Consider the following 14,594-nt stretch of genomic DNA (forward strand, 5'->3'; position numbering starts at 1 on the left):
TGCTTCCAAAATACGTTGAGTCCTCCCAAACGAGGCTAGTTTTTCTAGGGTTTTAAAGAATGGAGGGTCCGTAAAATCAGGTTTTGCCGATGTCGCTGCCAGTCACAATCATGACAAAAATATTAATAATGTAAAAAGTGAAAAGTAATATTTCTAATAAAGCTTGGAGTAAATAAATGATGTTAGACAGGGAATTTCTGTCAAAATTAAGTCAAGAACGAAATTGTTTGATAAAATGTCCACTGGGAATATGAGGTCACGAATAATTTTTAAACAATGTTGAATGAAAAAATGTCAATTCCTAATTAATGGGATTAATTATGATGAAACTGTAACTTAAGGGTTGAGATTTGCGTCTCAACTTACTAAAAAAAGATCATATTCATGTTTAATTAAGAATTTTTCATTTTTTATTTAACTGGTACCTTTGAGGATATGAACAATGTTAAAAGTTTCTTATTAAATTTAGTAAAAGTCCTCATATTGAACAAAACTGCGATTTTAGGAATTTTAGAAATGAAAATGAATCCTAAACGATTCTGGAAAGAAAATTTTCAATCTAAATTCAATGAAACATGGGCATTTTTTGAGGATCTGCGGTTGCTACTTATTCTTAAACGATGTTATAACAATGATAGAAAAAAAAGTTTTCCTTTAATTGGAGAAGTGATATTTTTGTCATATTCAAATTGAGTATTCTTGACACAACTGGAATTCTGGGTGCATGTTGCTGCGACTTAAACTTGAATGATATTAGAGGAAAAATTTTATGTTCAAATCCTGTCAAAAAGTCGCATTATTGATAGAAGTTTCTTCCACATAGTTGAAAAAAACTTTGTACTCCAATAATATCTCTAAAACCTACATTTTGGTGAATTTTGTCCTCATGATATAATAATGGTAGTACTTGAATGATTAAACCTCATATTTAATCAAGGGTACATATTTTCAAAAAGAATGTTACGATGCCGAATAAAATTAACTGATCTCAAACTCATTCTTGAAAATTGAATAAAAAAATCTTCAAAACTAATTTTATATATAACCAAGTGTATGTAAACACTTTGACCAGTGAAAAATGAGCAGCGAGAAAGTACATATATTCTGTGGCAAATAAACTTTGCACAATTCACAAAATGTAAAAGTTATCCTTATTTTTGAAGCCAAAATCAATGCCTCCACATTCCAGAAAATATGAAATATGTATCTGGGCTCGCCAAAGCTTTGAAAAGTGTTTTGTATGTCAACAATATAACATTTTATTGTTTTATATAATAGACATAAAGCCGAAATTTATTCAATTCTGTAGTGAGAACGATGAGAAAAATGTTTGGAACAAAGTATTAGCGTTTCCCGTCACGGTTTCCCATTCAATTTAATACTATTATATTAATTATAACGCTTCCCATCCAAACTCGTTAAACAGCTTATACATAACACGAAATGCTAAAATAAAGAACAGGTATCTTTCGAAGCATAATTATGCGAGAGCGGCGTGATAAGTAAGTTTGAATTCATCAGATGTCAATCAACAATTCAAATATTACAATGTATCTGTCGTAGACAGTTGGCAGAATCCGGCATTCTGCAGACTGCCTAGGGAGTTGGCAGACTGCCGGCAGATGGAAGAATGTATCATCGAAATCACCTGTCTTTCAACTGCCTGGCTTCGTCCAGGCAGTCGGCAGACTGCCATCAATTTGTTGGACGATCTATAGAAAGCCGGCAGTGATTAGAAAATGGGTGAACCGAGATAAGTTTGAACAAAAACTGAAAGATGTAACGTAATAGTAACGTAAAAAATGTATTATGAAAGTAGATGCCGCTCGATATATAAACTTGAACCGGCTATTGACGGAGACGCCATCCATCGAAAATTGGCGTATCCATCATTGATAAATCCATCACTAGTAACTGTAAGAGACATTCCACAATATACAGCGCACAATTTAATCGAAAGTCGATTGATTGACTCATAAATATATTCCCAAATCATATTTCTGGCAGTTAAAGAGCTTAGCAGGATGTTTCTGAATAATAATTTTGTAAGTCGGTTCTTGACAAGAGTATTTTCATCGTGAATCTCTTATTCATAGACGACGTTAGCGGAATTTCATATCGTATTTTAAAGTATGCAATGCTTCGTAATTTACGTAATGCAAAAATGTTAGTTGGAATCAACAAAAGTTAATCAAAAGAAACTGCTTAGAACCACGAAATGAGCCATAACTTTCCAAAAAAGAGGACATTAAATTACAAGCTCAAATCGTTTCATCCGACAAAACGGAATGACTCGAAACTTTTCAATGAATGTCTAACGAGGTATTATTCTTCGCCATTTAACCTAATCATCATATCACTTTGTTAGGAGAAACTCTTCTCAGACTTACTTTCTGGCATAACTTTCGCAATAAAAAGGAATTTGTTAGTTTTAAGGGACGATCTAATTTATTTTCGGCAAATATGGTATTTCTGGAATAGTTCTAGAGATAGAAATTGGTAAATGAAGAATTAAATTTTGGAATGAAATAGATCTTTATTCAAAAAATTAAAAAATATGCTTGTAATTGTATGAGTAACTGTGTGAGATAGCATTTTTTCGACGAATGTAGATATGGTCTGTGCGATAATCACATCAGTTGAAAAACGCCCTTACACACGAATTGCATGCAATATTTTTTCTACTAACGAAAATTTCATCAAATTACAGAAGTTTAATGTTAATTTTCCTCATAAAATATATTATATATTTATCCATATTTTGAACAATTCAATCAAAATTAGAATAAATTAACAAAAGAATAGACGAATGCAACCTAAAAAAAATGATTACTTAGTAAAGTAGAACAATAAAAAATGGCATCATCGCGATTTGAACTTGAGACCTCCCGCTGGTGAGCAGCTACACTACGGAGAGACCTTAATAATACTTTTTTTCACGCACTACTGCTTCAAGTATTTTTCATTACGCAAGTTTACAAGTTGATATTGAAGAATTGAATCAATTTGCATTGAAAAGATGTGGAACCAAATTTAGAATTATTTGATGATCTGAGACTATATTGAAACAAGACTATGCGATTCTGAAACCTCATGAAATACGTGGAAATAAAAAAAGTTGATAGGGCGATACTAAAACAAAGGGATATGACTATTATGGTGAGTATCTGATTATCCCAATCTTTTCACTTCAAGGATCAAACATTATTGCACACGCTCGGACCAATTCTGGAAATATCTTTTCCACTCTGAAGCTGATATCGAAAAAATATGGTTTTGAAAGTCTTCAACCGCTTATGAGGTGATGAAAATCGCTATATTTGCATATTTTACTTAGAAGGAGAGAAAAAGGAAAAATCAAGAAGTGATAAATCTGGTGAATACGGGAAATGAGATATCAATTCAATGTTTTACTCCTTCAGATATACAGTTGTTTTATGGGAGCTGGTATACGGAATCCATCTGCAACATATCTTTAATACATCGAAATGTGCATGCAAAATCGATTGTATTGCAGAGTGCGCTATTCTGAGAGAAGCCTTTATTTGTCTGTAAGTAACAATATCGATGTTACTTACAATGACAACTGCGATTTTGGCCGAACTTATGAACATTCATCACTGACTGACGACAAAATTGAGTAAACTAATTGTAAACAGTCTTCTCTGATGAAGCTCAATTACCAAAACTTCTAAGATGTTTTGTGCATTATTTTCCAGTAAAGCCATTCTTAAAGCATCAAAAGTCATCCAACGTTAGCCTTCATGGGTGATATTCGATCATTTAATTCATTAATGCTACCTATTATTCAAATTATTCAAATGTAAGAACTTCTTATTTTAATCACATTAGAAGCTCTAATATTTCAGTTGATAATTTATGAACACTATTCGTTATAAAACCAGAGATGACGAGCTTCTATTATTTTTATCCCTATAACAACTTACTTCCCATAGTCTAACACAGTTCATACTTGAAATAACACTTCTCCCATCAAGTCAATTGTGAATAGGGGATGTCTATTATATGATATTCTCAAGAATTTTTGGTTTATTTGTACCAATGTTATGAACTGAATTGAAAAATCTGTCGCTCAAAGGAGATAATTAGCAAAATATGGATGAAATTGATTGATTGGAGCTGAATTGTTTGACTTACTTCAAGCAAAATGGAGAAACCAAATTCTAATGAACGAATTAATATTCTTGTTGTCCTGTTAATATTGTTGTACTCACGATGGAAGTGAATTATTCCTCATATTAGTTGGAATAATAATATAACCTGTAGCAAAATAGAATGGATGGCAGACAAAGGAAATTTCCATTCCTCGTGATGTAAAAAGAAACAAAACAGAAGCTGTATTCCAGCGCAACACAAAACAGGAGCCTCTTGTGTGAGTGTAAGAAAGCCGTCGAGATGAACTTTAAAATCCTCACCTTTGTAATATTTCGTTTTCAGCAGTGCATGTTGACATTTGAAAGTTTCAACAAAAGCAATATATCACTCGAAAGCAACTCATTATTCTCGTCCTTGTCGCGCAATAGAAGAGAAAAGATAAATATGCGATCAAATGTTAACTAAAGGATCGGCGTAAATCCCTGGATTCGAAAACTCGGAACTCAGAATGAGAATATCATTTCCTAGTCCTGCTTAAAAAGGATTGCCAAAGCTCGTCCTGAAATAGTATGGATTTGGTTTCATTCCTTTTTGTTCTCTTTTATTTTAATACGAATAAAGTTTTGTTTTCCTCTATCTTCAAGAAATTGTTCAACAATTCCATCACACTCATCGTAAATAATAAAAAGATTTGGAAAAACATTCAACATTCAACGTTCTAACTTTCAAATTTTGTTATTGTTATTATATAGGGTGATCTATTTAAAGTTAGTAACATATGAATGATTCAAATTGTACTTATTGGCAGTTAAGTTGAAAACTTCCTAAAAAACATCAATCTGTCAAATACATGTATCATCCCTCAATTATTCGTGTGTCCAACTGAGAAAAACACATTTTTTCACCAAAAATCGATTTTATTTATCAATTTAATCTCCTTTAAGAGCAATAAAATCATTCCAACACATCTTGATGCCGTGCTTGTAGAATGATTTATCTCTTACTTCAAAATAGGCTTCAGTTTCAGCAATTTCTTCTTCATTTGAGCTGAATTTTTTTCCGGTGAACATTTTTTGGAAATCGGTGAATAGCCAATGATCACTGGGGGCCAGATCTACATTATACGATGGATGAGAAAGCAATTCGTTCAATTTAACCATCGTTACCATCGACTTGTGAATCGGTGTATTGTCTTGGTGAAACAATCTACGAAGTTTGAGATCGTTTTCCTTGATTTTTGCATTCAACTCTATGTAGTATTCGCTATTGGCTGCCTCTCTCTCTGGAGATAAATAATATTCTATGCGCATCCCAAAATACGGAAACCATAACCTTCCCAGTTGACTGTTTTGCCTTTGGACGCTTCGGCTGCACTCCTCTCAGATGATCTTCCGTTTGATTCTTAAGTAAAGTGATGGATCCATGTTTTATCCATTGTCACCCACTGTGAAATAAGCTGTCTCAAAGTCAAATTGTAAATACACTGCCTTCTGATATCTCTACGGCCTTAGCTATCTCACGCAATTTCAATTTACTTTTTTTATATTTTCTGGAGTAACCACCTCATTTGGGCGACCAGGATATTCACCATCATCGGTTTATTGTATCCGTCATTACTTAGGATTAAAACAACTTTTTGCGTCTTTCCCTGTTTTTGTAAAAAATGCGATATCCCCTCACAGGAACCATGTAGCGAGTTCGAATTTTTCGCATTTGATTTCTGTCTATGATCAACCAAAATATGATCCCCTTGATCAGATGATAGACATCATAAGACATGAATAACATCAAATGACAATTTGGACATCAATGCATATCATTTCAGGTTAGTTTCCATTTCATACATCAATAACGAGAAAAAAATTATGAAATAAATGGAATTATTGATATTTTTCCTGTTTTATTGCCAATTAAGATTTTTGTTAATATTTACTGCTTACTAGCTCTATAGTCCCTCACGCTGAAAGTTCGCCAACTTTTTTATTTGTTTTAACTGGAAATTATAATTATAACGCGAAATGAAACAAATTGAAAAAAATTAATCATGTTTCTAGGATATGTATGCTTGAAAAAATTGAACAGAAATAGTAAAAAAATCGGTGAAACAAAAATGTCTGTAGGCCTGTGCAATTTGTTGACAAAAATATAGTGTTATAACGTTGGATACCGCCTGTCTAGGTATTGCGTGTAAGGCTTCTGAAAAAAAGTTAACGAAACATAGTTGGGGATATAAAGCATTCATACCAGCGTTCTAATTGGATTTCTTTATTTCACCTTTATCCTAATTCAACAAGTATTCGCGTGCCGAACCCGAATAAAACCAGCTTGTTAGCAACTATACCTACAAAATCTTCGGAAAACACGCGTTGACCTTCGCTTAGATTTTTATCTATCCTTGGTAGTTCAATACTACAACTGTTTTGTATCGAAAATTGTGATTTTGAGTATCTCAAAGTTAAATTTGAATCTATAGCAAGACTGTATTCGTACAATGTCAAAATAGCACTCAGCGTCCTTTCCTGATATCAAGTTATTTGAAAAGTTTGAATCTGTTCATTGATACATTTCCAAACTATGACGTAGGGATTCAGATTACTATTCATTGTTTGCTCGACGTGAGAAAAAAAACAACAAAACTCATTGTAATTCATAGTGTATTAACAAGATCACGTTCACAAAATAATATAGTGACTATATTTTTTACTCTATTATACCCGAAACAACATTCACCAAACTGATGTTTTATCCCCGAAATGCGCTCTGAATAATTATATTGCTGGTAGCATCGCCCTCTCTCAATTTATATAACTGCCAAATATTCGTAAAATATTTCATATATGTTGTGCGAATATTCGAATATATTGTTGCCAGGCGCTGTTCTGCCGCAGTCAGATCCCCATAAAATAACAACCATCATAAGTACACCGGAATGAAGCTAGTTTCTGAGAGAAATCGTCTTCAATTTGGCAGCAAAATCGAGAATATGCTAGAAAATAACACCATAAATCAACTCGAACATTAGCGACTCGTCATGTATTGTATAAACCTCATCAACCAATTTATTCTATAGTTTGGGAAAAAAATCGAAAATAGTTATTTAACTATTTCCGCAGGCAAATGTGACACTTTAAGTCACTCCTTGACATCACAGTATTCCAGATATGTGAAAGATTAATTTATCAATTACTGTAAATACTGACAATTATTTCATTATTTAAACCGACAAATAACTAATTCATAATTCAATAGTACTTTAAGACATTGAAAACATTATTAACACGGGTATTTGAAGTCCATTTTCTGGGTGAATATTCTCTTCAACTTGTCTAATGTTAGTTTCATTTGAAGCTGTTATATCTACAAGTATGCCAGGCGCTTGGCCCAGGATGTTTTCTGAAATTCATCTTTTATTTTCTTATGAACTCTGGATGGATTTCTGGATGTTCATTCTACGTGTTGCTTTATTTTCAGAACGTCTGCTTCTGAATCTGCTAGGACAGACGCTGGCAAGCGTGTATCCTTCAATTTCAGGTTAACTAAGGTACTGAGTAATCTTTGCTGGTAATTTTCCAATAGCTTGTAAGAAAAGCTAAATGACAAGTCGACTCAGCTCAAAATTTTCTGCATATTGATTACAGAAAGGTTGTGGATGTCGTCAATATTTATCTGATGCAACTTTGGTATTCTATATATTCCATAATATGAAACCATTAGAATCGACAACACATGAACCGATACATATGGCCTGATCAATTATACTTCAAAGTTAAATTAACTTGATATAATAATGTAGCGAATATTATGTTTTCCTCAACAGCGACGTGAAGCCTTTTTGAAAGATAAAATTAATACTATAGTACAGGCACAGTTGATATTTGCGTTATGGCATGATCGCCATGTGTTGATTGAAGATGATAGGCCTCCAATCCATGGAAACGTAATAAAACCATATCTTCAAAACCACTTGGATATAATTAACAACTCATTCAATAACAACTAATCCTATCTAATATGAGTACCTACTGAACTCCGTCAACATGTCGGTTACCGTCTACAAGTATGCTTACAATGATAATAATGTGTCTATTTATACGTATTATGCACATATGATGTACCTGGACATTACTTGATAGAATGTTATAGTTACAAGGATTGTTATTTATTAGAGTCGCGTTTCTTTGTGTGGATGTGTCTTTTGATCGACTCAAATTACACGTTTTTGACTAATCTCGCTACACAATTAACCTTAGTAATCTTTAACGACCTTCTAGTTCAACAACCGAATTTAATTAATGAAATTTTTAAGAGAGTCCATAAAAGTAATAAACTTTTTATATTAAAATTAATATTGTGTCTTTTGAAAAATATATTTCTAATATCTTAACCTACGCTACTGTTAAATAAAGTGGCAGAAATAGGTTGTGTTCCTTAATCGCACCTGCTTATTACCCGGCTCCTCTCTAAATCTCAGCTACTTCGAAAATATACGTCGGAAACGCTACCCCAAGATGAAATGCATCTTTTAATGGATCATTGCACTTTTCACAGCACCCCCATTGGTTTCATTCTCCTCCGCTACGAAATTTTCCTTGGATAATAAAAACGATTTATAAAGTATTTTACTTTAGAACTGCTGCTCACCCGTGAAATGGCGGGTTCAAACTAGTTCAGATCTGATCTGAATAAGAGTTGCACGAGAGATTGAGAAAATGAAAGACAATTTGTTTTCTAGTATTCAGTTAACAAGATTGTTGATTATTTAGTTTAATAAAAGACAATATCCAATAGCACATTTTAATCAGAAATGGAAAATCCTAACATTATGCTTATGCTAAGTTTTGCGCTGCATATGATTATATTTATTATCAAATATAATATGGCTAAAGGTGCAAGTGTTAACAATGCACAAATATATAGATAAACCTTGAAAAAATTTCTTTCGCCCTCTTCCCTCGCAAAAAATACTTTTAGGTACAATCATCTAGTGTGTGATAGAGTATCTGGTAAAAATGCGAAGCCAATCGGTGGGTTCCCGTTTTATAAACTCCAATCCATATCTTTTAAAAACGATTTGTTGAAATTTTTTGAATTTTTTTGTAATTAAACATCACAAGAAAGACTACTACAGTGCTAGATATCTGAATAAATCTAGCTTGTACTGTGAAAACCTTGAATGAATAATGCAAATATAAAATACAATCATTCTTATAATTTGTTCAATAAATTTTTTTGAAGATATCCTCCAGGTTATTCTGCATCAGTTTAGTACACGCTTCGCCATCTATGAGTAAGCTCTCGAAAATTGATTTATTATTGATTTATTCGAATTTATTTGAATGTAGAAATCAACTAGGAAAACTTTGGAACGAAGTAAACTATACAAGCTATTGATTTCGTTTATAGAATATTTTAACTACTAGAATGTAGGTGGCGCTAAAATTATATTTTATAGCTCTATTTTCAAAAACCCTCTCTATACCAAAACATTAATTCATATTTACAGGATCAATCCGTTAATATCCACTGTTATTTTTGAGAATTTGGCATTTAGTTAAATAGATTTTCTTTTTTGTAGATCGTAGAATTACTCACGCGCATCTCAAAAAAACGCCATGACATTGCTTGCAGATGGACCGGTATTTAACTTTGGAGCCGATTCACCCTTATCAATTGTCAAACACTCAATGGAAACATAATTACGACGCTGCTTATGATCCATTGTGACCAAACGCGGCACCCATCTTGCGCACAGCTTTCTCGTGTCCAAATTTTCAGCGATATACTGCATTGGTTAAATGCCTACCATGTTTGATAGGCATTTAAGGATTTTCTTCAATATTCGTTACCTCATTTGGTCGACCACTGCGACGCTGGTCTTCGTAGGTTGGTTAAGGCCATTCAAATAAAAGTAATATATCACATCTCGTCCAAAAGCTAAACATTCATTGGAGCTTTGAATTCCAATGTTTTAAAATCCAAGCTTTTCTGGGAATACCTGGACCAATTAAATGAGCCAGGTAATAGAGCATAAGTTACCTTCTAATTGGTCCGGGACACAATGATATAGGGGGAATGAAATAGCAGGAAAATTTACTAAAGTAGTGGCAAGTACTTGATAGGACTCCAGCTACATAACAAGACACAAGTTAAGAAGGTAGATGAGGAGAGAATTGGTTAGTAGAACAATCTATAGGAGTTAAGGCAGGCTATACTCGTGGGAAACTACAATTAAAAAAGGTCTATTGAAGAAAGTAAGAATAAACAGGAGTCTTGTTAGGGCATTGTCGCTTCAATGGACATCTGAAGGCTCTATGCTTGATAAATGTGCAGATTCATTAAAAACAATATAAAGGGTGATTGATTAGTTTGACATAGTTCACTGCTTCTTTTATCCTTCGAGATATTTATTTGAAAATTTGAGGTATTGTAGCCATCATTGGTCTTCATATTTCAAAATTTAAAAAACTGGTATATTATATTGTGAAAGTCACCATAAATTAAATATATAAATTTCCTAACAAAAAGTGAAACAGCTCCTGGAATATTTGACTTAATTCATTTTAGAATTTCTATATTTGAATCTTGGTGATATTTTGACATCTTTTGGTTAGTTTACCGAGGTTTATTTTTTATCATCATAATGATGATAATCTATTTTGTAAATATTTAGATATTATATAAACGAATTATCACAACGAACTTAATATATAACATATCTTTCCGTATATATTATTGTTTTAGATTTTAGTTTACTGAAATATTTTTATAACATATTATTTCCCTTTTCACCCTTTTTATATATGGTGAGGAAATGCGTACTACATTTTGAAGTTTAGAATCTGTTTTATTGAATAATAGTTCATCCTTTTTTCAATTATATCATCCATCAGTTCTTTCGAAATATTTATTCTCTCTATCTAAATCTGTTCTGATCCTATAGCTGGACAGCTTCTTCAGTCAAACTAATAATCACTTATCGTTGAAGCTTTTTTGGGACGTTTCCTACTCGAGATATGGCAACACTGATGTGAATATGTGAAATCTAGCATCATATAGTTTGACATTTTTTATGGTCAACATACTCAGAACGTGTTGTCAAAGAAATGTTATTTGGGTTTCTATTACTTTCGACGTGGATAGAACCAACAGCAGTGTGCCATCAACTCGCTGATGAAGCACCATCTCGAAACACCATGTTTTGCTAGTTTTTCGCACATCGCTGTAGGATGAATTTCGTGAAAGTCGACTAAAATCGGCTGTTGTGTCAGAAAACATCGATGCTGTGCTGTCATATGACGTACTGTGAGATTCAGGCATACTTGGGTATTGAAGAAGATTTTATACGAAGCCAATAATGTTGGTGCTGGTCCTGCAAACAAGCCAGTGCTGGCCCAGCCCATACTTGTTTAGACGATGCCATTAATTTATGAATTTTTCTTTGGGTTTACACACGTTTGAAGGTTGAAAATAATAAATTCGCGGCAAAGACTGTAGAAAAAGAAATGTTTGAAGAAACGACTTTGGATAAAAAAATGGTTAGGAGATGTGTTATTTTCACTTAAGCAGAGCTCGATTTAGCGCTAGGACACTCTGATAAGATATACATTACCAGCAAAAATGAAATTAGAAGTAACGTTATCGTTCTTAGTAACTGGAATAAGTTATCGAAACCTGACTCATTTTTACCGTGATCCAAACCATCTATATCACAATTCATACAAGCATCATTAAAACAGTTCACACATTGTTTCAACAATGGTTGTCAAAAAGATGTAATCGCGTTGGATATTGCATCATTTAACAATGGCTCAAAAACAGCTTGTAACGTTTATAAGATCGTGGCAGGTGAAGAATCATGGATCTATGCATATGAATCCGAAACTAAACAACAATCGTCTGCATGTGTCTTTCAAGATGAGCCAAATCCAACAAAATTTGATCACGATTGAAACACTTTGAAGCAAATGGTTGCCCGGAAGTACTGGACATATGATTACCGCTCTATTAGAGACATGTAGAACGTTTAATTCTAAATGGTGCACTGGCATTAGATTGTTAGAAATATCAGGGATACCAATGGAAAACAAAAACGTTTTTGGATAGTCAAAATATCGAATTGATAGGTCATCCGCCGTACAGTCCTTGTTTGGCACACAATGATTATTTCTTAGTACCGTAGATCAGAAATAAATTGCAAGATTAACCTATTTCTACAACTGAAGAAGCGGTTGGTGCGTTGGAGGTACCTCAATCGGTATTTTGAACAACTATGAAGTCATATTTAATTATAAATATTTATTTATCTCAAAACTTCAGTAGCATCTCTCGTACTATTGCGTACTATGTTTTCCATTGCTGGAAACTTCGTATTTTCTTCTAATTCCTCTTTCATAGTTCCTGTTATTATTTTGAACCAATTTTTTCCGGTTTAAAATTGAATCATTCATGGAATTACACTTCCTGCCGAATAAGTTCAGCAAAAAATTGATCAAATTAATTGATTATATATTTAATTCACGTTGTTTATACATTACGTATTCAATTTATATCAATTCGGTTTTTTTCTTGAACAAATATCAATGCAATAACTAAACAACATCATGTTTTTTGTTTATTCTTGAACACTCTACGTAATATTTTCATATTATTATCCGTTATTCCAATTTATTTGCTATTAATAAAATCATTGAACGTAAATAAGAAATAAATTTGATAACGAGGTCAACAATGCCAAACTAAACTGTTCTTAAATTTATGTTATTAAAATATTAAACACCGTAGTGACATTAATCCGTGAAAACCGAATCGTTCTAAATTCACATCGTTTGAAGATGGTTTTTCTTGATAAAAATGCATATTATGACAGGGAAAAGTATGTTTCTCTCTTACGTAGAGAACCAACTCGAGTTTACCTCCAGCCAGGTAAGTTTTAAATCCATTTTAATGTTCAGTATTTTATTTTCTTGATATTAAATTAGAGGCCAGAACATTTTTTTTTCGACAAAATTTCCAATCAATGCAAAGAAATAATATTATGTTTGAGGGTGTGCTGTATCTGACGGGTGTAGAGAAATTTCACAGAAAAATTCAAATGCGGCTTACGCAATGTGGTTAACGATGCGTAAAAATAACAGGTTTAGTATTTGAATTCTGCAAATAAATATCTCCATCTAATGAAAGCGTAAAATGTTTAGAAGTTCAAATCATAAGATTAGATTGTGTAAAGAGAAGAGCCTTTGTCGTAGAAAATTTCATCAATGTTTCACTCCTCATTGGAAAATTCTCTGAGATAGTTCCATAGCTCGATAAAATGATAATGATAGTTCTTATGTTGGATCAAGTTCACTGTTGAGTTATGTTTAAAAAATTCTTGAATTCGGATCATTTGAAAAGAATTTTGAGAAATAATCCACATAAGAAAGCTATCAATGATAAAGAACACCTAATAGTGCGGTCAAATTAGACCAAAAAATAAGAATAAAGCTACATAAATTCACATCAAGCTGAAAATCAGTAAAATTGCTTAATATACAATTGAAAATAAAATTTGAATGTTCCCTATCATTTTCGAGGTATGGAAAAAAAGTTATTCAAGGTCAAAGGTCTGTATATGAGTTTTTCGCGATTATCAGCAAAACGGTAAGTTTTATCATAAAAATACTGTGGACAAAAATTGTAGAGCATAAAATTATTTACAAGAAATGTATTAATATTTTTTTCCTACGAGCCACCGTTTCTGAGATATAACAATTCAAAAAAAAGTTGTAAAAGCTACTGTCGTATTTAATGGCTATAATGATTGCAAGAGAAATACCAAATCTGCAGAACAACATCGTCGAACTTTAGCAACATCTTCGTCAATTGATAATTTATTTGATGAACTCGATAAACTGAAAATATATTGGTGAAACCATTAAATACAACTTTTACAGCTTTTTGAATCATTATATCTCAAAAACGGCGGCTTGTAGGAAAAAAGGTATCAGAACATTTTTTGTAGATAATTTAATGATCTACAATTTTTCTCTGAGTATATTCATGATAAAAGTCACCGTTTTGGTGAAAATTGCAAATACAATTTTTTCCATACACGGAAATGATGGGGAACATTCAAATTCTATGTTCAATTGTATTTTAAACAATTTTACTGATTTTTAGCATGATGTGAATTTGTGTAACTTCGAATGTTTAAAATGACCGAATCACTAAACAATTTCATTGAACCTCATAGTTCTATTTCATAAATTTTAATACAACTACAAATAATTTAATTGATGGTTGCTACAAATTTTTTATATGCAGCAACAAATGAATAATGATTGATATTTATGTTGTTTCTGGTTGACTCATATTATTATGCAGTCATATTTTGGTACAGATCGAAACCTTAAACTTCCTACCTAATTTTTGTAACTAATTGTTCACTCCTTAATCTTCTACTATGGCTTACTTCGTTAAGATGACACCTAGGAATTCAT

At 32.5% G+C, this 14,594-nt stretch overlaps 1 protein-coding gene across 1 annotated transcript in view; it reads left to right on the forward strand.

The window, feature by feature from the left end:
• The first annotated feature begins 12,721 nt into the window (after nt 1–12,721).
• LOC130898206 (uncharacterized) overlaps nt 12,722–14,594 on the forward strand; it is a 39,163-nt gene continuing 37,290 nt past the window's right edge. Inside the window, exon 1 of the mRNA XM_057807310.1 lies at nt 12,722–13,038. Within this exon, the coding sequence (XP_057663293.1) occupies nt 12,948–13,038 (91 nt within the window). The 5' untranslated portion in view covers nt 12,722–12,947. The remainder of the gene's footprint in view (nt 13,039–14,594) is intronic.

Source organism: Diorhabda carinulata, chromosome 9 (genome assembly GCF_026250575.1).
Source record: "Diorhabda carinulata isolate Delta chromosome 9, icDioCari1.1, whole genome shotgun sequence".
Lineage (NCBI taxonomy): Eukaryota > Metazoa > Arthropoda > Insecta > Coleoptera > Chrysomelidae > Diorhabda > Diorhabda carinulata.